Below are 24,355 nucleotides of genomic sequence, written 5' to 3' on the forward strand. Positions count from 1 at the left end.
AAATCACGAAGGATATAAAAAGCAACAGGAAAAACATGAAACAGGTGAAATTCTATTTTGTTGCACCTGCAACATATTTAAATTATTCTTCAACAATACAATCTTTGATCAACTTACTCTGCTTTTCTATCTACATTGTACCTTTGCTTTAATCATCTTTTCATGTTGTTTGTCATTCAGAAAATGTATGTGAATTAAATTATGCCTATGGAGAACTATTCCTTCTGCTTATCTTCTCTATTTTTTCCTAATATTTTTAAAAGAAACAAAAATAATTATTTGAATGAATTAGAAAGAAATGGTAGATATTTTTGCTCATGGATGAATAGGCATTTCAGGTGTATGTAGATATTCATATAAAAGGAGAAACCAGGAAGCACTTGGAGGAAAAATAACCCATGTATGTGGTTATAGACAGAAATAAATTCTAAGTAGTTTTTCAAAATGCATGGCTATTTGGAACTCACATAAATATAGCTTAGATAATAGATACAAATATAGACAATATAGTTGCAGCAGTATTAACACATATAAAGCAAAAGAAAGCACTTATGACTTTTACGTTGTTAAAACTATCACATTTGTAATAATAGAAAATAGAAAATAACTAAATGGTATTTATTTCATCACCTAGCTTTAGTAATCTAAAGCGAGATATGTAATAAACCCTATGAAAGTCAATTGAAAGGAAGGCACTCCTCGTTTTTGAAATGGGTGTCTATGGAGGATGAAATGAATTGTCCTTCTGTCGATGCTGCTTTCTCTCTGTTGCCTCTTGAGAAGGTATGAATGTCTAGCTTAAACAGGAAAGCTAAAACTCAGTCAAGTCTAACTTCAGTGACACAAGTGTCTGAATTTTAAGAAAAGTTAGTCTGTAACTGAATCTGTGATCCTCCGTGATCCTCCTAGTGCAACTAAGAAAGGTAAATACTCTCAAACACAGGTGCCCAGATGATCTACACAGGTTATCCTCAAAATAGCACATATGCATGATGTACAGGATACACACAGATTCTAGCCGTTTCATTTTAACCAGTACAGACAGTATGTTGCAGATTAAGAAAGACATGACATAATGCTGCTCACAATGGCAATTCCCTCTGTCTATAGAAATCATAACAGGGCTGGCCTCCTATCAGTCCTTTGCTGAACTACGACTCACTGGAGGTTTAGGGTGGGCTGTCAGGTGCTCTTCCTTTATTATGTAAGACTGTGCCAGTCAAGCAGGAGAGAATGTATTTTATAAATAATTTTATTGTAATCTCAACTCTCGCCTTTTTTTTTCTTTTGATAATAGCTTCAGCTTACCTTCTATCAGCTTTCCCGTCTGCTCTGCATTACCCCCAGGCAAGATCTTGGCAATGTAAGCTCCAACTTCTCCACTACTTCCTGGGATTTCTTTCCCCCCTACAACTCGGATTCCCATCCCATTTCCTGTGATCAAAAGAAACAGACAACTGTGAATAGATAGATAAAACAATGAATATTTCCCTGGGAAGAAAAGGAAGTCATCAGAGGTTACAGAAGGATGTCATTAGGACTACCTGGCTGTGTTTGGAAGCTTAAGGTTATTGCACCAAGCTGAATATCTTCAAAACTGCAGAATTTCTCCTGGAGAAAGGAAAGAAATGCTGCTAGGCTAGCAAGAGAGGGAACTTCCCAGTTCCATAAGCTTTTGAATCCGCAGGGAAAATAAATAAATAAATAAACAGGTAAGGAATCATTTGCTCAAGTAACTGCAGTCCCACCTGATACGTCCTCCAGGACTTACCTTTGATAGGAGTATTCAGTTCACTTTTTCTTAAATATTTCCTTTTAATTGACATCTTTTCAATACAGGACATAGAAATCATCAGAATAAAAAAAGCCTACAATAATTCTGTGTAATTCAACATCAAATCAAAGATATTTTCTCTCTTCTTAAAAAAAATACAAAGATGAAAACTTTAAAATCAGTTTGATTAGGAAGGGAATGGTATCACTGATATCCGTTGTTTATAGAAAACTGAGAATGAAAACAAAAGGTTACAAAATAGTCTCATTCAGCTAACCTTAGGCATCACGAATTTTTCATTCCATCTAACCTAATCCTGATGAGTGATTTCACTAATCAGCTATAGGGAGCTCATGGCACAATCTCTTTAAAAATTTGCATCTTTTTAGAGTAAGGCTTTTCCTGGGAATGCTATTAGTATTCTGAGATATCAGTTCTGAGTTTTCTTTAGAAGTAAGAGAGTCACAGTGAGTTTCTGGCCCAGTTTCTTTGGAGCAGTAATCTTTCTTGCACTGATTTCAGTCTACAGTTTTATCTTTAGTCTCCTATAATTGATTACATGCATATAGTACACTGATTTTTTTGTCTGTCTTTTCTGTTTCATTGCTTAGTGTGGACTCTGACTAAAGAAGTTAGTGTGCATAGGTATATATGATGCACTGAGATAATGTAGCATTATATAAATCAAGCACTATGCATTGGCTGGAATCTGCCAGATGCTCAAACATAAAGTGATCACCATGGGGGCTGTAGGCACCTTGTAGAGGTTAAAACCCTTTGTGGAGGAGATGCCTTCCATCAGAATTTGGTTTTGAGAGCTACTTTAACTCATTTGGGTGAGGATTCAGTGTGAGGAGGAGCACCTGGGAGTCACAGGGGGGTGGTATGTGGTGAGATATCCTGAGCCTCGTGGATGATTTTATTGTGGTCTGAAGGCCAAGGAAAAGACTTGAGGGTAAATATCCTGGAAATAATCCATGAGATGGCTGAGGGGTACTTGATGATAAATGGTCTGGGAAACTTAGAGGTTTAAGTACTGTAGGTTGAGATCCTCAGCAGACCAAATTTCATACTGTTTATGCGCTATAGTGTCTAACCTGGGAAAAATATTTTGGTATGGTACTATGATGAGTACAGGTTGTAGTGCTTTGCACATGTGTTGAAAATAATTTATACCTGGGTTATATTTCTATACAAATCAGAGACAAGCTTCAGGTTTGTCATGTAAATCCATATCAGATTTGATTTTTTTTTTTTTTTTTTTTTTTTTTACTCGTGAAGTAATATTTGACTTTAATACAAAACAGATAATACATTTAGGGAATGTGTAAATTCAAAGTCTGTGACAACATAAGCTAAAACTGTGTATGTTACAACTACACTCTGATTTGGATTTAATATAGCAAGTATTTCCTCTAAATTTGTTTATTTATTTATTTATTAAAGTTTAACCTTGACAGTTCAAAAAGTCTTTATGAAATGTTGTGCAGGCAGATATGAAAATCCTTAATATGAGCTGTAAGTACTGAGATGATGTAATGAAATTACCTAATGAATTCTTTGGACTTGCTTTGCTAAAACTTGCAGCCAATTTCCCCCCACAGGCATGCCTTCAAGTTGCAATTTGAATGCCTGATCAACATCTTTATTAGAGCTAGTCTCTTGTAAAACTGTTTTCCAGCCTCTTTTTAGATACAGAAAATGAACAAATGTCTGTCCCTTTTTTAACCAATATTTCCATACAAAGAGGATCCTCTAAAATAAACATGTAAATGGACTGACATAATCAGCATAAAACAACATCACCTAAATACACACGCTAATTACAGGCATGGGGGATATAATTAAATTTTTGCTACAGGATACCTCCATCATGGTAGTTAATATTCCTTTAATTATAAACCCTATGTGGATGATAATTGCCCAACAGAACATATTACTGGTTGGTGGCTAGTTTTTAAAGCCAGTGATCTGACAGATAGAAAAGATGCTGTGTTTAAAACAAGAGCTATAACAGGCTCTGGGACTGTGCTATGGGTAATCTCAGGGTTATTTCTGCTTAGGAGCAGAAATTATATTTTTCAGTGTGATGGAAACAAACTGCATAGTTATTTTAAATTAGTTATTTCAGTGAAAATAACCTGTGAAATGGTTGTTTCTGTGTCTGCTTGCTTGCTTGCTTGCTTTTTCCTAATCCTATAGGGAAAGAAATGGAAGTTTTAAATGCCTTATACAGAATTAGAAAGCTACAGTTTTTAAAAGATGAACACCATAATACAGGAAGAGAATGTGTGCCCATTCAGAGGCATTTGAATTTCTCAAGACTTAGGATTTCACCACTCTTCACATTTATTGGAGGACTTCTGATAAAGCACTTCTCATCAACATACTGAACCCTAAAGTTCAGTAAGTTCAAATACATTGTACTTTTAGTACATGCATACATACAACTTAGCCCACGTGGCCAACATACAGACTTTTCAATACATCACTAGGACTGGACTCTTTTCATCATGTTGGGATAAGTCTACAGGTTCAGAGTTCAGGTTCACAGTTTTCTCATGACACACTATTCTAGCAGCTCGGTGTTTTACTCAGGATTTTAATTCTGGCAGAAAAGAGCTGGTTTGCCATATAAGTAGGTGCTCCTGACACTTGAATTACCAGATAGATTTAAAAATAATGGCTGATATGTATACATATATATATTTTCCTCCAAATCTAAGGCTTTTAGACACATAATTGATAACAAAATCCTTTAAAGAACTTGAAAAGGATTTTGGTTTTATATTCTAAACTTTGATATCAAATTCATGAGTGACGTTATGTATTTAGTAGGATGCATACTAAAGGAACACGTGGTGTGTGTGTATGTGCATCTGTGTGTATATGCGTGCTCTCCTATTGCTAGTCAAGCCAAAGGAAATTCCATTTACTTTGATCTGTTTGCACAAAATTAGAAAATTACATTTTGTTACTATTGTGTTGTGAAAATGTAGTATAAGAAAAATATATAATAAATATAATAAAAATAAAAAAAAAATAAAAATAAAATACAATAAATAACAAAAGTTTTAAATCAAAGGTTCAATTCCTGAGAGTTAGAATGAAAAAGTTACTTTTTGTCCAGGGTGTATTAAGTGTTCTCTGGTTGACAAAGAAATATTGCTTGGATGTTGCTGTATTTTCTCATGTGATGGGATTTCAAACTTGTTTATGGATACTGTATCTACTGAAAATATTGAGCTTACTACCTCTATTTTCAATGATATTGCTCAATTTATCACATGGATTGTGGGCAGCTTAAAACTATCATCAATCCTTTTGTTTCTTAGATTCTTAGATCTCTTTTTCTCACTTTTTTTTTCTTTTAATACATTTTTTTTTAAAACCTTTGAGTCTAAATGTCCATCTCTGACTGCTTTGATATATCCAGGCATTTATCTTTCAATTTGGATTTTCAGGTTAATGAACTACTATTTTCTTAGGCATTGGACCAGGTAACTGTCAGAAAGTGAATCCCTCTGTTTTAAATGAGAGCGGACACTTTTCTGAACTCTGATTATTGATTTCTGTGAAAAATATATTCAGGAAAACATCTATTCAAAAAGAATTTTACACTTTAAGATACAATCCTTTTTAGGATGCCTCAAAGCTAGAGAGCTGCTAATTAATTAAAACCGTTTTTACTGATCTCTCAAGGCTGTGATTCTACTCTTCTATCTAATCTCAGCTGAAGCTTTAAGCTGCTGAAATCTAACAAGACATATCAAATGCAACTGAACTTGTTTTATAATTTGGTAAACAAACATGCACAGTAAATCCTCACCATTAGCTTGTCAGTCACTACTTTATACAGCTAAAAATACAAACATACAGACTTTAAAGGTTTCAAAAGTCTGATAAGTGCAAATAGTTTGTTTTGAGAGAAACACTGTAGAAAGACTAGCAACATGAGTCAGTTGACATACAATAATTTGTTTTGCTGGAGCAAGCTGACCATAACCTGAGATTTGCAATTAGGATTTGGTCTTTTTGAATCATTATGAAGATTAGGATCATGTTATTGCCAGTCAGAATTCCTCTGTTCACAGGGAAGTTCACTACCTCCTAACCTTTTTTACTACTAGATAGAGAGCTCTACTACAACCATTAGAAAATAAATAGCCTAGATTTCCCGAAACTATTGCAGCATCTGAACAGTGATCAGACTTCCTTACCAAATAAATGTCTGTAATGTATTACATAAAATAATGCTTAAGAATATAAGACCAGAGAATTCCTACATTTACGCAGTGTAAAAAGATTGCTTACAGGGATATTTTCTCATATAAAAATAAGCAGAGTTCCAGCACAGAATGCGGGGATCGATATTGGTAAGCAAGTCGCATCTATCATCTTTGATGTTGGTTTGAGAATGCAGGTGTAGGATGTAGAAGTTCTGTGAAAGCATTGCTCATATACTAACTTGGGGCTACATTTTCGAAATATAAAATGAATTCTCTGCCTTATTAGATGGGCAATGAAAAGAAAGAAGCAATTAGAATGTGTGACAGATTTTCAGTCATCACATCTACGTTTGTGTGAATTGGCATAGGAAACTGCAAATAATTAACAGAAATATGGTCCTTGTAGCAGCAGCTGAAGAATTTTTAATAGAATTCTAGATGTTAGATTTTCTGAGAATTAGAGAGTTATGTATTTGAATTTCTAGTGCTTAGGAGCACACTTGTAAATACGGAAGTTGAAAATCACTGGTTATTTCTGGAAGCCCATGGTCTGCTTAACACTTTTGGTTATTATATTATGCATATAAAACTGAAATCTTAAGGAAGCAGAATGGAAGAAAAATGAAGTGGAATTGAACTGCAATATATATATGAGGACTATGGCACAAATCTCTGAGTAAAGTGAAATGGAAGATTTGTCTAAACCTCAAAGTGCAGACTGAGGAGAGAAAAATACCCAGTGTTTTATAGCACTTTTTAACAATACTTTGAACTGAATAGTATGAACCTGAATCAGAGAGAGAGGAAAAAGAAAAAAAAAAAAAAGAATAGGGTGACTTTCTGAAGGCAAAGTCCAATGGACTAATTAGGAAAAAACACAATGGTAAAAAAAAAATGGGGGGAAAAAGCATCAAGTATAAAGAATTTCACCATGTGTGAAAATACCATACTATAGCATTGAGAGCATATCAATTAAACCAAACAACACAAAGTTTTCCAATTCTTTTTGGCTGAGAACAGAGACAGAACATATCTTCCTTTCTTGCTATCCATTATCTCCCCATTCCTTTTCCAGCCTTATCTAGATCAGGTGATAGAGTTCTTGTAGGCCCTTATCTATGGGAATGATTTTACACCATGTTCTACTGTTCCATGCCGAACAATTGCTGGCCATATTAAAACCAGCAATGACTTCTCTTTGGAGAGTTCAGACTTGCATGCCCTCTGAAGAAAAACAAACTATTTGCTTAGCTATCATAGTTGTGATAAAGGAGTCTGGCAAATCTGGAGAACAGTGCGAAAAACCTGACAATGCAGACAAAATATGTTAGATGAGGCACTTGAAAAGCAATAGGAAAATGTAATTTGTATAATCCAATCTGGTATAAACTTTTGTTTTCTTTATTTTTGCTATGTAATTCAGTGCAATATATAATACGATGATCCAAATCAAACATTGACTGTCTAGATAGGTACAAAGTCTTCAACAATGTGCTCAGTGTAATTGTTTTATTGCTTTCTAAAGTAAATTAGTTTAAATGAATGGGCTTAATCATGTTTCTAGGAAACAACTTCAACTATTCCAATTCTGGCCATTCACAGTTAAACCATAAAATATACATGAGGCCAAATCCTCAGCTGCTAAAATTCAGAAACACTGTTTGTTTTAATAAAGCAGTATTGTTTTATATCAACTGAGAGTCTGTTCCATGCTGATCTGCACAGTGGATATCATCTTGAAGGATCATAAAGTGCTTTACAAATTAGTAGCGTGGAGCACTTATCACTTGCACTTAAAAATGAGATGCAGGCCTCTCTTTTTCAGATGGTCTCTGTCACATCAGAGCAGGACTGCTATATTGATCTCTGTGTTGGACTGCAGCTTTAAACCTGTGCAAAGCAGTAAGCATTTAGACTTCATCTGTGTTTATTGATAGTAGACACTATTGGCTGATATCTGATACTCACTGTTCAAATGCTAGTTTTGACTTCTCATGTCCTCATCAGCTTTGATATTTAAGAAACAGCAATAGATTTAATGTAAATATGATGTAATAAATAATATGCACATATGCATGTGTTATCTATATTATAATGCATAATTAAAGCCTTTAACTCCCTGTTAAATACAAAAACAAACAAACAAAAAGAGACAAAAAAACTCTGCCTTCCAAAATAACTGAATAACAGAATGTTGGAAGCTAGGAGAATATTGCATTATGTTTACTCTGTCCTTAATTTCTTAGGTATCTTCTGTCAGAGAAAGGATAAAGGGCTAAATAAACATAGACCTAGATGACTTAATAAGACTTCTTATATTTAATAAATTTGGGAAAGGTCCCTCTAAGCACAGCTATTCAACCAGATTTTTTTTTTTTTTAAACTCATCTGTTTGCCTGTTCATCCATACTGTAACATCCCAACTCCAGGAAAAAAATAGATAATGCAAGAAAATGCCTAAAGCTAGGAGACTCTTTTGGCTTACTGCAAGACAATAATTTCAGCTGAGATCTACAAAACTTGAAAGATACTTAGGAATGAATGTACCATAAAAGACAAGTTGTCAGCCAATGTGTCAACCGAGCATTATGATTTTACTGTAAAAAAATCTATCTTTGTGACATTTTTAATGCTATGGTAGTTGCTAAGAGCTCAAGCTTTTTGCTAATGTCCTTCTCAGTGAGGGGTAAAGCTGAATCGATTTTAGTGGTGTTTCCCACACAGCATAAGCATAGCATAAGGCAACAACAGCAGCACAAGAAAAGGATTTACAACAACAACGCTTAGCTGGTGTATGACAGGTTAGATGGTATGTTACAAATATAGTTTATTAGCAACGTGTTGATACAGCGCAAATAGTATTGCAGTCCTAGGTGAGTGTGATGATTTTCCCTATTAGTTATAAAGTATCTTAACTTTTGTAACAAAGCTTGAACTTCTGGTTATATATCACTATTTTGCAAGCAGAACTACAGCTTTTGAAGCTATCTATATTTTGCTAAGAAAATACTGAGTAAGGCCTAAGAATTTAATTCCATTAACAACAGATTTGTGTGCTGACCTGTCATTACAGATATTACAAAGTGTCCTGCTATTATATTCATATAAAACTGCAGTTAGGTTTTTATTTAGGCAATTAATCAAAGAGTTTATATATCTTAGATCAGAGTAAGATATGCTATTTGTGCAGAGGTGTTTTGAAATTATTAAATAGAAGTTGCTTCACTCTTATCACTCCCTCTGGGACAGGAGACCCTCTGGAGAGAATGCAGGCCTTAGGGAAAATTCACGGTTCTTGCTCAGTATTTTGAGGAATCTGAAGGAAACACGATATTGCCTGCACTTATTGCTAGCAAAGCCTCTGCAGGCTAGATAATTCATTTTGAAGGAAAATCAGAAGACTGTCTTGCCAAATAGCTTTCCTGTGCAAAAGGATTCCTCATAAATGAGGAAGAATTTGTGGAACAAGAAACTGTAAAACATGCTTCTTACATAATAAAATTATTTTTTATGCATTTATGTCAAAAAAAAAAACAAAGAAACCAAACTTCTATGAATTTTTCTTCTTTTCTCAAAGAGAAAGATAATATTTAGACCATCTCTCTAGTGTATAATTCAATCAAAGTCTTATAATATGTACATAGATTAAAAAAAAAGAAAAAGAATTGCAGTTCCTCTGTTGCTAAACTAAAATTAACTTTTTCTTTGTTGTTTGGATAAAAATCCTAAACTGACAACAGCATAGACAGAGTTCATTGCTTATTCCCAGAAGGGGTATCACAGAGCAGCTGTTCAGACTGTCCCACTGGAATTTTTATGTGGCCCTTTGACAGTTTATTTCTTTTAACCATTCAATCTGTGGATGCATGCTACCTTTGGTTTGGAAATAGGGAACTATCCACTTAAACACATGCTGACACCTTCAGTTCGTTTGGCATGCCCTACCCTGAAGAAACCAGTCACTATTGAATGAGATTAGTTTTTGTAACTTATCACTTGTCATCTAAATTTGTTTTAAACTGATGTCCTTCAGTAATGAAGTCTGGTTGCTTCTATTGCAAAGGAAACCAAAGAAAAACTAGTTCTTCCACATTATATTAATTAACATCCCTGTCAACAATATTAAACTGAAAAAAAAATCAGAAATGGATAAAGAAAAGCACAGATTTTACTTGACAAATGCTGCACCTCAGTTAGCTTGATGTGGTGATGAGACACAGTGATGCTGAGTGACAACATGTATCTTACCCTTATCAACCCATGAGGAACATTTTCATCACATCAGTGATGAAAATATTTATTTGGTTATTTAAGTATGTATTTGAGGCTACGCTTGTGTGGGCTTGACAAAAGAAAACCCCTGTAACTCTCTTAATTTCTCCCTGAATAAGTGCCCCATGAGTTGGCATGCTGATGAGTGACACTGGATGCAGGAATCAATACCCCTGTGGAGAGCATGAGGCATCTCTGACATGCACGCACACTTACAGCTACCCTGCCATCCTCTTAGTGGTTTCAATGGCATCACTGCTAAAGTGAAGATCAGGGACACTCAGTTCAACCCAGACTCTGATACTTCTCTTTACCTTATGAATGTCACAGCCTTTCCTGAATTGCCTCCCTGTCTCCTCCTCTCCTGCAGCAGCAGCATTTGGAGAGGAGGTTCCATAGCACAGACAGGCAGGCAGCTTATAGGGACATTTTGCAATCTGAACACACAAAATATCCTTCCTACATTTGGAAAGGGTAGAGTTACTTGTGATCCAGTCCCAAGGGAGGCAAAGCAACAAGAATTACCTTTGATTTATGATGCTCTCAATCTAAGAGATTTGGGTCCCTAGGTACCAACAGGGACACCAAGTTCTGTCTACTTTGTTGGATTTTCTTTTGGCATGTCTTAACAGGTCTGCTCAGGAAGAGGACAATGTGCATTCTTCTCTGAAACATTTCTAACAGGTATTGCCAAGGTTTTTGTTGTCTTAAATAGCCATGTCCTCCTTTTTCAAATATAACTATGCCTTGTTAAAAACAAGAAGAGAAAATGCTGGCAGAATAAAACCGTGCTTATGCTGGTTGGGCTGAAGAATCCAAAAAAAAAAACCAAGAGATTCTCACTGAAAACAGAGTTGCTACAGCACTAGATATTGCTACATTATCAAATTCACTGATCGCTATCATCATTGCTTTGGCACCTGAGCAGAATCATGATGCCAATTCTATTTTTAAGAAAATGTAAATTATTAATGAATCTTTGCTGAGAAAACCCTTGGCAGCTCCTTCATAACTGTCAGGATTGCTTAAGGATGGTGATGCTGCATATCATGAAAAGCAGAGTGGTGAGTTCTGGATAATGACATTTTGCTGAAGGGAAAAAAAAGCCTCGAGAGAGGCTAGATAGCAAGCCTATATTTATTTTTTTTCATTCACAGCTACTATTCTGTTATCATCACAATTTTGGCTCAGTTCCTCATTCCTTAAACACTTCATTCACATGCTAAAATTGCTGGTAAATGCTTTTGTGTGCAAAAGTCCAGATTATGCAGATTATACAAAACTATGCAGCAAGGCATCTGTATCTTGGAGCCAGTTTTCATTAAGCACAGAACCAAATAAACAGAATGCCTATGTGTAGAATATGAATTTTAAAGGAATTGGGACTATGTTTATTATTGATATTCAAAACATGACATTTTCAGGATACCTAATCAGGAAGTAACCTCCACTTCGGTGAATATGGTGAAAGTTCAATGGAATTTAAGTTATAATGGTGATATAAGGATGAAATTCAAGTTTCTCCTGGAGTTAAGAGTCGTAGTACAGTTGGGTATCAGGCCTGTGACTATTTGCATGCCCAGTATACTTAATCATTAATGCCCAGATTGGCCCAAGAACTCCCTGGCCAGTCTCTGCTCAGATGGACTGACTGAAACAAAGTGATGGACTAAACTGCTTGGCAGCTTCACCGTAAAGCAGCAGCTGGAACAGGAATGCTGCAAGCGCCCCGCTCTGGAGATTTCCACAGGCAGCTCCTGCAGTATACAGACCAACTAAAATACACTATTTGTACACTAAATATGTGCTGATTCATTTGCTGAGTGGAGAACCTGGCATTGCCACAGACTTTCGCAAGCAGCTCCTGCTGTAGAATTAACCAAACTCTACATAGATAATTTCACATAGTCGGTAGAAATGGTTCTTCTATATGCAGAAATGGTCCTACAAGGCGCTCTTCTGTCTATCTTAAGATGATAATTGAGACCATGCATATGCTAGAGTGGCCATGTAGAAGGACCATGTGGATTATAAAAAATCAACAAAACAGTTTAAAGAGTCTCATCTGATACAGCTGAAGACACTGTTTCAGTGTTTCAACAAAGATGCTTGAAATAGAGACTCTTTCATCATCTGGAGAGTGACTGATGTCTTAGGGATATCTGACTCCAAACATTATCTTTTTTTTTTAATATATTTATTTACATATATATATATATATATATATATACACCATATACTCTCCTTTGTATATGCGACATGTATAAGGCAAACAATCAAATGAAATAATATTTCAATATTTTCACTTTGGTACTTTTGATAAGAAAGTGAGAAGAAGAAGAGAGAGGAAGAAGAATGAGAGGTAAAGGGAGGGGAGAAGGAGAGTGAGAAATAGGAAAAAAGAAGGGAGGAAGGAAGGAAAGAAGGAAGGAAAACAACCCAACTAACCATGTAATCTAGATTAATATTCAATACTCCTACTTGTGTGTCACTGTTGCGGTGATGTAGCTGTGGTGATTTAAGAATGTATACATTTATTAATTGTCCAATATTTAAGTAAATTGTGTCATGCAATAGATTTCTAAGTTTGCCTATGTTTAAAAATAATTGGTTAATAAAAACTGAATTTTTATAAATACAAATAAAACCCATGCATATGGCTCCTGAAAGGACCCTTTAGAAAGCTGAGGGCTCAGCAGAAACCATTGCACATCTAATGAGAGTTTCTATGTATTTTAATCCTTCAAACCTTGAAAGAGAGAGAGGGAAGGAGGAACGAGGTCAAGGAGTTATGGTACCCCAGAGATGCACAAGGAGTGAGAAATATAGCAATTCCTTCTGCCTCAGTTCCTCCTTCTTGGAAAGCTATTCCATCTTTGGCTCTTTTCCATTCAATCTGCATTTGAAACTTCTTGGATTTGTAAGGAAAGAAGCATCATATAGAAGGAAGTCTTTTTGGCTCTCCAAGGATGTACCTGGACTGCAAACCAAAGTTTGATTCAGCTGGAAGATGCATAACTGAGCTTGCTTACACCAACAAGAGCTCGGATTTTGCACAGGTACAGCAGCGAGGAATTCAGCAAGGGCTATAAAACCCTAGCAGGATCCCAAGCGAATGTTCAGTCCTATGAGATCTCACGCTGAGTAGTGCATTAGTCGATAACTATACCTTGGTTTTCCATTCATCTCTTTCGAGTTATTTACCTTGGTGCATAGTATGAGGGCCACAGTTGCCAGCAGCTCCAGCTAGCAGAGGATTTGAAATAGGCACGTTACGCTGCACAAGAGTAAGTGACTTCTCAGTAGGAGAACGGGGCCTTCAGCAACATTAAATCATCAGTAATACACAGCTTTGTGGTTATAATTCCCCTTGTTTTTCAGCAAGAGTGCTACTAGGATCAAAGCATTACTCATCACCCTGCAGGGCACAACATCTCCGCTAGGCTGTTGGGACTATAAGGGCCCAGGGCAGTAAAAGCTGACAAAACTGGGGGAGTCACTGCTTCTTTCAACTCTGCTGTGTGGGTGAAAGGCTCTTAGTGCATCCTGAAATCATCAGTGGGTGTTACACTAACTCGCAAGAAAATACTCCATAATATGTACATAAAATTGATGTAACATCCTAAATAAGAGGTAGATGCTGGAGGTGGAAATGATCGAGATTTTACTGCCAGAAACCCTGTGAAAACAATATTTAGCAATTCAAGTGAGTTCATGCCACTTTCTGCTTAATGCTTGAGGGAACACCGAAGTTGGCAGTCTGTAATTACTTCTTCACAGAATCAGAATTTGCCATATATTATTAGAATTCCTCAAGCTAGTTAAAAGAAAATCTGATTGTTTCACAACAAAAATACACAGGTTTACAACACATACCTCTGAAAGGAGACAAACAGCATATTAAAGAGCTTTGAGTTCCTTAGTAATATAGTCTCTTTTACATATGGGAAAGAGCACAATCCCAAAAGTACAGCCGACAGGTTTTCTCCTTTGCAAGCAGTCAGACTTACACATATATTTGTGTTTGTTAGAGGAGACTAAATCTAAACTCTTGTGATAAATATCCCTGTTACTACAGAAAAAAAAGGGGATCATATTTTATTCACTACCTCTATAGACTTGTATAGTATAGCTCCAGAAGCTTTATAAAAAGAATTCAAATCTCAATTCTGTACATATTTAAAACCTACACAAGTCTTTCCAGTTTTTCTAATTCCCCCCCTGGATTTAATAGAAAATTCTCATATGGAGAGTATAAAGTTGTACAAAAAGCAACACCAAGAGAGATTACTGATATATATAATGAACCCAATAGATTCTCCATCTGTTTCTAATGTCTACATAGCTTGTAATCTTAAACTAATGTTGTGACCTTTTTCTGCACTGCTACTTTCTATTATAACCAAATAGCAAGATTTAAAATGAGTGCTGAATCTCCAGTTGCACATAGCATATTTTTAATACTGAAAATCATTTGCATGATTCAAGCAAAAAAAATTTTTATGTCCAGTAGAGGAATGTTGTTTACCTGAAACTGTGTGATCCTTTGGGTCTCTCAGTAGTTTCAGCCTTGCATGAGGAAAAATGTATTGCAGAGGCTTCCCATTTATCTGAGGAACACAAAACACATGTGTCACAAAAAGATAAAACATGATCAATTGCAAAATTATTTAAGAACAACAAGCAAACAAGCAAACAATAGGTTTCATCCAGGGAAATACCACAACTTCAAGATGCAGACATTCACCAAGTTTCAAGACACATTTGTCAGGCTACAAATTATTTCTGCAGAGAAACAAATATTTGCTTCCCTAAAACCAGGTCCATTTTGAATAGAGCTTTAGTTCCAGTTTTATTTCCTGGTAAATGGAAGGTGGTTACTGTCTTCTCTAGCATCTCTTAATATTAATTAATAAATTATAATAATTAATTGTACAAGGATGTACAAGAAAGGAAATAAATTATATATAACTTGTGCAACTATATAATTTTTTTTACAGTAACCTAAAAAGATGGTAGTTGAATAATATAAATAGCTATGAGCTATTGCTCTAGTTTCAGGAGAAACACCTATTCTAATGCATCTCTTTTCATCAAATTTTAAAGACCTTTTGAAAGAACTAGTCTAGAACTTTTAGGACTATATATGATATGAAAATGTGCCACATTTACTCAGGCTCATACTGGAAAATGTCCAAGATGGAAGCAGCTCCATAACAATCATTAAAAACAACAACAAAACCCCAGAGATTTTCAGCTAGGAAAATTACATCCTCCCTGTGAAATGAGCACCGAAAAGGACATGTAGCATGTATTGACCCATTTGCCAGAGATGATCATGGCATGCTAAAATACATTCATAGCTCATTACAAAACTAACAAACCTCACATAAATCACACACTCTGTCTTTTTTTCTTCTTCTTTTTTTTTTTTTTTTTTTTTGCCTTTCAGAAAGAAAGGAGAATCCATAACCTCTCTGCCAAGCTTGAGCAAATATACCCCGACTGACAGAAGAGAGCTTGTCTTCAAGGGACTGTGCAGCTCAGACCCATTGGGGAATTCAAGGAGCCAATGGGACAATATTAATCACCACGGATATACAACAGGTTGAGTATATGAGCAGCCTGCTGCCAAGTGTTCATTACTAGTATTTTTACTTAAGTAGCACTTAAGGGATTAAACTCCTCCTGAACTAAGCACTTCAAACTCAGGATCTCTCTACAGAGTTTATGGATTAGCAGAGAGCAGAGAGCACAGACAATGGAAGAGGAGACAGAGAAGTCAAGTGACTTGCTTAGCTCAGTTCCAGGGTAAGCAAAGTAGCTGATATATCTTTCCTTATAAATTAGCTTCAGCATAGGATGTTGCATCTACAAAGCTGAAACCTTCTCATAACACAGTAAAATTGGTACCAGCCATAATTAAACTTAGACTGAAAAGGCACCGTGGATGTGGTAGTGAACAGAAGTGCTCCAGAACAAATCAGCACTTGCAAGCAGACAGACTTTATGAGTTAACATGGAGTTCTACCAAGATATAAGGTCTAATACTATCAAGCATATAAAGTGTCATGAGACTTTTATGCTTATAAAGGCATAAGGACATTGTCATGTTTTTAATGACACCATCAAAAAATCAATAAGTGGAAATTAATGGTAAGAATAATCTATTTTGTCACATATAACTTATACAAAATTGTAAAAAAAAATCTGCACAGGAAGAGTAATCTAATTGCATTTTGATTAAATGAATAAGCAAGAATGCAAAGCAATAAAATTCAAAGGAAACTGTATAAATATATTGGATCAAACCCTTAACTGGGATCCATTTCAGTGGAAGAAATTCAATTTAACCAAGGTAAATCACAGCTCATAAACTTCTATTCACAATTTGTTTTTATTATTCCATCTTATCTTTCTTTAGCAAGATTGATTTTTTTTGAATAAATAATAATCCAAGAATATTCAACACCATGCAGTATATAATTTGCTGACAAATATATGAGAAAATAGAGTCTACTACTTTAGTCTATTAGTTTCTCATTGCTTTTACTTTCAGAATTTTATGATAAGTATAAATCTTGGTGATTCATAAAGTTATGAATAAAAGCACTAAGGTTTATTAGCATTCAGTGTACCATATTATTATTTTTTATTGTTAGTGGGAATCAGTATTTAAATTGAATATGACATTAGACATTTACCTTTGAAACAGTATGTGTCTGAAAATGGCAGAAGACTAAATAGGAAAGAACAATTACTGCTGTAAATACCCTGCAAGCACAGACAGTGATTTTTTGATGTTTTACTTTAAGCAATAATGAGAATATTTATCTGAAATCTACTAACATATTTGGAACAGGGAAGAACACAAATCAATCAGTGATTTCATTTGCTCGCATCTTTCTTTATCTTTCACTGAAGATGAATTCTCCTCACTTGAATATGTGCCAAGGGGTTCCTCAACCTGATTATTCTGTTACCCCATTGAAAATTCATAGGCATGTCAAAAAACCCAGCAGCATAAACCAGGACCCCCTGAAGGGGCAAAGCTTCATCTTCAAGGATGTAGGAATGGAGAACACGCCATTCCTCATGCCTAGGGTTATGTCACAAGGCTGAAGTAGCCCCAAACACAGACTTCTGAAATCCATCCTTCCATGGAAATCCTTTTGTCGTCTTTCTAGGAACACCTAATAAACTTCACTAATGACTCTTGCAGCTCAGGGCTGCCAACATCCTCTTCTGATCATGCACACACACACACACACACACACACACACCTTAACTCTCCAGTGCATGTCCCTATCTAACGTGCTGTTCTAGGCTCACATGGAACTCAGGTCACATTTTTTGGCACATTACTCAGCGCGCCCTTCGGGGTTTTGCATCACAGTGAGTTAAGTGAAAATTCAAGTATGAAGTGTTTCCTTCAGGCACTTAAGCTTCTGTCACATGTTTCATTTAAATAGTCAGCTTAAAGCCTCTCTGAAGAGTGGAGTGAACGGCACATACATTTGCAGAGGTTTTCTCTTGTTACAGAAAAACTGTTTAAATATCATTTTTCCCCCCTTACTGTCTTGAACGTTTTTGTCTGATAAAGAAATTTCAAGGACACCATATGTAAAAGCATAAAGTACTCTATAGAGAGGACAGTCAAGAAAAGTCAGTCTCCTCAGGGCTTTAAGCACATAGACTAAAATGCACTAAATGCAATTCTGTTTTTAGCGTCCCAGGCAAAGCGTGTAACAAACTGGGCTTTGGATCAGAGCAGCACAATCCCAGTAAGCCCTGCTATTAAAAGATGCTGCACCTTGCCTTCCAGCAGACTCTAAGATAGGGACTGATCAGTAGTTATCACTGACTACGGTCCTTTAGGAAATAATGTCTTCAGCCAAAATGTTACTAGAAAAGGATGGATCCTTAGGAAGAAGGAGTAGAACGTATCTAGCCTAATTTCAAAATGTCACAGCTTCCCTGGCATGTGAAAGGGAGCAGTAGGGGCTAACAGAGATATCCTCTCCCTTTGAACAGCTACATTCCCTCTGTGTGGAGCAAGAAGCCCTAGAGATGCAGAGTTCTCACTACAGCTTGATCCCTGATGATGTGGATACTTTGCAAATAGAAACATCTGTGAAAAAATTAACAAGCACAGGCAATGTTCCCGTCCATCAGTACAAGTCAGAGTAAGTGGCCAGTGCTTCAGAACTGGACTCTGATTTTCTGTATGAAAGCATTCTGCCATGCACTGAACTGAGTATTGCGAGGTGACTAAAAGGATGAGGAACTTTTTTGTTCTGTAGGAAAAAGTCTCTTGATTTATAGTGAGAGGGTTGCTGACAATTTACTCAGAGCAGATTAGACATTGACAATTTTCAATTTTACAATTACACTAAATTTAGAAATGCCCTATTTGTCATCTTATTTCCACAGAACATGAAAAATGAAATGTTCCCCCCACAAGAGGTTTTTTTTTTTTTTTTTACAATTTTAATGAAATCTCCTGGAGAATTTGAAAACAGTCAAACCTAAGCAGTATAGAACTATCAAGCATGGAACAAAAAGTTCCAGGGAGCCATCTAGGTCACATTCACAGACTGTTTTCCCATTTTAAACCTATTGCTCTTCCTAGGACTATCATTTTTTCATCATTTTAAAATAAGCTAAACTGTTCTTAATAGGGCTTGAGTTAGATGTTGTTTCAAGAGAACCGATATGCGCCAATGAGCCAAGATAAGCTATGTTTTCCTAAAAGACTTTAGGAACAGGAAATTAACCTTTGAGAGGTTTTGCCTCTAGAGCCCTAGGCTTCTCGTTTGTGCTTAGAATAACTGTTGCCAAAATGAACCCTAATGGCAATATATTGCTATTATGATGAGTTTAGTTTTTTTTTACTCATGTAAGGCTTAAAAAGATCACATTTGATCACTGAAAGTTTTGCATTTAAAACTCCTCACTGAGGGGTTACGTATCTTTCCATTAATGCACTGTTACTGTCCACCTCCTTGCCATGACCTCTTGCAGCTCCTCCCACTGTTCCTTCCCATCCTATCTGAAACAGCCAGTTTATTTCAGGGTATATCAATAATTTTCACAGAAAAATTATCCCATAAAGAATCTTGATCTCTGGTGATTGGCAGAAGCTGTTGGACAACTAGCAGTGATTAACTAATTGTCGGGGTCAATGGGGCTCAGTGAGAGGAATCAAGGGGCTGCACTAGACTGCACTGCTTAGGTGTAAACTGCGTTCATCCTTCTCAGGTGAGCAGTTCAGAATCACTGTATCAAGATCCTAAACTGTGCTGCAATTTAACTTGATTTAAGAATAGCACCATAGAAGTTGCTTTAGAAACAAATATATTTTAATATTAATAGGACAATACGTGAGCGTAATCTACTGGGCTCTAAGAAATTCATGGAAATTCTGGAAGTTCGGGATTGTCACTCTGCTGCACACGACTGGCTTCAAAAGCACTGCACTGGGCTTTATGTATTAGCTTTAATTGTATATGCTCTGTGGGACATAAGCAAATAGCTTTTATTTCTTACAGTAGGGAAAATCAACTTTCACACATGTGAAACTGTTCCAGAATATAAATATGGCAGTGTTAGGTAAAATTGCTATTTTTTTTAAAGAAGAAAATACAGATGGGATATTTATGGTGGATAAGTGACTGTGGGAAATTTGATACATGACAGCAGATTAGTGCTGTTGATGCAAACACTTCCTTCTGCCACTGTTTTGAGCTCAGCATGAAAAATCAAAGGATGTGCATTTGATTAATTACTGTACTAACCAGAAAACTGTAATTCTAACTGATTTCTGAAAAGCCTCTGTGGCAAGGAAAGCTCCAGGTGATGCTGGGCTTGTTCAGATGGTCAGGATGAATAATGATTTGTCATTATTGGCTCTAAAATACTTCAAAATATGTGAACACTACAGCTATCTGTGCAGAACTGGGCTTGTAGTCAGACAGAACTAAACACCAAATTTTATTGCTGTAGAAAGAAACAGGACTGAAAAAAAGGCTTTTAAGGAGTGTTTACTTTGGCTGAACAAATTACTTATATATAAATGTTAGTATTGATTTATTTGCTTCTATTGCCTAATATTTTACCTTGGGAATACAATATGAAACTAATGATTGAAAGTTTCAAAAATGATTTTTTTCCCATCTTTAATGTCATTTCTAGATGTGTGTAAGAATTAATTTGCTTTATGTTATTATCTCAAACAAATTTTCACAGAAATGTATTTAGCACACATGAGCTCTGTGCAACATTTTGACAACACAGATGATGTGACGTTGGGGAGAGTTGGCGTTTCTCTCTCCTGCACTCACTTTGAAATGATTTTTCATCAGTGGGTGAGATGGTAAGCTAAACTGGATTGAAACAGATGAAGAGGAAAGTGTCATAAAATGTTTTTTTTTTTTTTGAAATAATTTTTCCTCTGCAGCAGCTTTAAATTTTGGTTCACAAAGCTTACGCTAGTAAAAGTTTACAGCTATTTAGGACATAAAAGCTGATTTGTAGTGAATTATTCTAATAGCTTTCTGTAAGACTATCTGGTATCTTGTGAAGTCCTCCTTCTCAACAGGAAAGGAGAGGCACAGTACAACCCAGGCTGTATAAATCTCAATATGCAGTAAAAAAGTTATAGGCAAGTGAGAGAAAAAGGAAAGTAGCCAATAGTCGGTACTATAAGCTGTCAATCGGTACTTCATAAAGCCTACATTCTGCTATCACATGTCAGAGAAAAAACTTTCTAAGGCTACTTGAGAGTAGTTTATTGCTTGTTGGATGAGATCTGAGGAATTAAAATGAGCACATTAGTGATTAGGTAGTATAAAAGGCCCATGTCATACCTTCTATTGCTCCCATTACATCTCACAGAAAATAGACCATATCTGAATCAATCAGTAAAACTGATAGCTCGAAAGGAAGTACTTAAATCTATTGTATGAAATATATAAACTTCATTAATAAAAAAGGGTAGATGGTTACTAGTTCATCTTAGTACAAAGTACGAGTTCTTGAAAAATAGAATAATGTATTTTTCTTTCTCAGTATTATATATTAAATAAATTCTTAGATCAATACACTCTTGCTGATCTATTTGGTAACTGACTGTAGGGCATTGGGATTATTCAGGGAATCAATGTCAAAAGCAACTTTTCTTTAAACTGCTAAAGATGAGGCTCGAATTTGGATGGGAGAAAGATGATAAAGTAAAATGGGAATACCTAATCCATATATAGTGGGTCAGTGGATTAATTCTTTCAGATATGCTTCAGAGATTAAATAAAACCTGCAAAATTAATACTAAAATTTAGAGAAAATATGTGATGTTATTTTAAGAACATCATCAAGTCCTGATGACAAATGCAGGATATCAACTAAATTCACCTGGAATTTGATTAATCTCACAATTCCTAGACCATCAGAGAGTATAATGATCAAACTTTCAGATGTTTATAAAACTACAGGCACAGCTTACTTGATCTTGGTGTTGACTTGGTGGACGAGAGTGTGCTAGCTTCTCTGGTAGCCTTCTGTCGAGGACATGTCCATTCTCCAAACGAGATTCACGGGGCTTGTCAAACCAATCTGTTTCTTCACGACGGAGATGATAGGCTTTGAAAACCAAGGACAGGTCAAATGTTCTGATCCAGTGCTGGTCAAAGGGCAGTAATGTGCATTGTGCATAGCAAACATGCATAGTGGTTATTAATTGGCCATGCAGCTAAAGCAAAGTTACAGGCAAGATTAGAGACATTGAACTCAGGCATAACTTAGCTATAAGTGACAAAGCAGAGTGGAAGGGGTGCATCTATGTGGATATTCCGCTATGGATACTAAGTATTAGGAAAAACTAAGTGCAGAATGCTACAATCACTTCCTTCTGGTATCTCAAAAGCACACGGCAGATGTCACACATTTCTAAAGCGTTAAGGTGAAAAATCAGTCAAGGTAGATACATTTTACTAAGCTAGAAGAAACCCCTAAAAACCCAAACCCCACAACTCCTAGACTTTTTAATTGAATATTTAAAAAAATATTTTGGAGATCTCTGAAACAGTGTTATATGAAAGCTGGGTCTCTGAAACAGTGTTATATGAAAGCTGGGTCTGCTTTATGAAATGATCAAACCAAGCTACATTCTTCATAATTCTAAGCAGAAATATTGCATGTGTTCTCATTTTGAATGCATTCACTAATTTTTGCCTTATTCACTTTGTGCATGGAAAATTAATCAGAATGGTCTTAATTTTAGAAACTTTATTTGCTTATATTTGAAACATTTTCACAGTGGTACAAAATCTACTGTGAGATGAAACAACCCTGACTGAAGTCAGTTTTGTAAATAGATAAATTTATGCCTATTGTCATCTGACATCATTGCTTTCTATTGGGATCAGAATCAGCTCTTAATTTACACTATACAGCATAGAGATTTTCCTCTATACTGACTCTCAGGGTAAATAGAATACTACTGAAAGTTTAAATTTTAAGTTCTAATAAATAAGGTAAATGTAGAATTAGAAGAAAGACAGTATATTTGTTTTAACAAAAAACACCAAAAAATAGCAAATCTAAAATTGGGTCAATTGTTGGTATAATAACAAGACAGAATGCAATTGTTCCATGACAAAAAGAGAATTTAAAATATAAACTGTAGGACACATAATTTTATCTATTCAGTTTTTAAAGTCAACATGGTCTAACTGATTTTCTAAATGACTGGGAAAAAGCTTTATGGTAAAGGCTGATCTTTCTCATGACCATTTCATGAACTTTCTCTAAAAGTAGGAGTAATATATTTACAAGTTTTTTTAAAAAGGAATATTGTTTATGAGGTAAAGAGTCATCACATATTACATTAAGTCTTTGGTCAAATCTTTATTTTAGTCCTGATGTTATGCAATCTATTACTTCCAATGTGTGCACTAATTTAATATTGCATGAAATGGCTTTAAAAATTATTTAGACCAGCATACAAGAAGTAAAAGAGACTTTATTGAAAGTTGAATCTTGCCTGGCTAGTGTCCAATTGCTAGTATTAAACAGTTACGATTTAACAGGCAAACATTTTATGCTTTAGTCATTTGTGCTGACTGGTCGCCTGCCTGAATCAGATTGTTTCATAACTCATGTCAAGAGAATTTCTTATTGAGGCTTATATTGAGGACCTTAAGCACTCTTCTGATCTTAGGTACTAATGCTAACTATCAAAATCTCTGTCATTAGATGAACAGGAGAAAGAATGTAATTTGGTCACTTTCTGTCTCATCTGAGATTACTTTTGCTAGATTTCTGGCCTAGAGAAGCTAGCTCATATACAGAGGTCCATACCACAGTCCACAGCAGCCTATACTTTTTGTCAAAACTAGGACAAAAGTGTGCACTTTATATGAAATAAAATATGTATGTATGTGTATATAGGGACACACACACCACACATACCTACACACACTCACACACACAGTTGTTTTTGGCTTGATTAGCTGGGACTTGTTTTAGTTGGAACCCTAGGAACAGCCAAGATGAGACACTGGTGGTTGTAGAAGCTAAAGCCCTGTTTCTGTATCTAACAAATGGAGCCACAGGCTGCATTTCCCATCTGCAAAGCCTCCCACTGAAGTGAGTAAGATCCCATGCTATTGGTCGCACACACTTTAAAAAGGTGAGGTTGGACTCCAGGTTGAAGAGCTAAAAAAACCCCCACTAGATAGAGAATTAGGTCACCCTAAGTCCCACAGATGGCCAGTTACATTTGGTTAGCTGTGTTACGGTTAAACATCCTTAGCAGACACTACCATTGCTACCCTGAACCTTGACACTACAAGTCATCCCATTTACAAAGACAATTGGTAAAGAAGATTTCATCATATACTTCAAACTGGGGTGTTCACAGTCAAAAGCCAGTGTGCATCCTAATTATCTTGATATCTTCAAAGCTGGATTTTAAACTTCTAAACTTTACTGCAGAATTAACAAAATAGCATGTAAAAGAGAACACTTTGAGATGACAAAAGGAACAATTTCTGTTCACTGAGATGACCATTCAGGTCAATCC

The 24,355-nt window shown here is 35.7% G+C and overlaps 1 protein-coding gene across 2 annotated transcripts in view; it reads right to left on the reverse strand.

The window, feature by feature from the left end:
* The window catches only part of PCLO (piccolo presynaptic cytomatrix protein), a 318,634-nt gene that overhangs the window by 105,064 nt on the left and 189,215 nt on the right, over window positions 1-24,355 (reverse strand). For both annotated transcript variants that reach the window (XM_088523510.1, XM_088523509.1), the window contains 3 exons: window positions 21,776-21,912; window positions 14,804-14,885; window positions 1,309-1,434 (listed from right to left, as the gene is read on the reverse strand). In XM_088523510.1, coding sequence (XP_088379636.1) covers window positions 1,309-1,434; window positions 14,804-14,885; window positions 21,776-21,912 — 345 coding nt within the window. The remainder of the gene's footprint in view (window positions 1-1,308; window positions 1,435-14,803; window positions 14,886-21,775; window positions 21,913-24,355) is intronic.

This window comes from Tinamus guttatus, unplaced genomic scaffold (assembly GCF_059628265.1).
Source record: "Tinamus guttatus ecotype Peru unplaced genomic scaffold, ASM5962826v1 Tinamus_guttatus_pri_ptg000193l, whole genome shotgun sequence".
Taxonomy (NCBI): Eukaryota; Metazoa; Chordata; class Aves; order Tinamiformes; family Tinamidae; genus Tinamus; species Tinamus guttatus.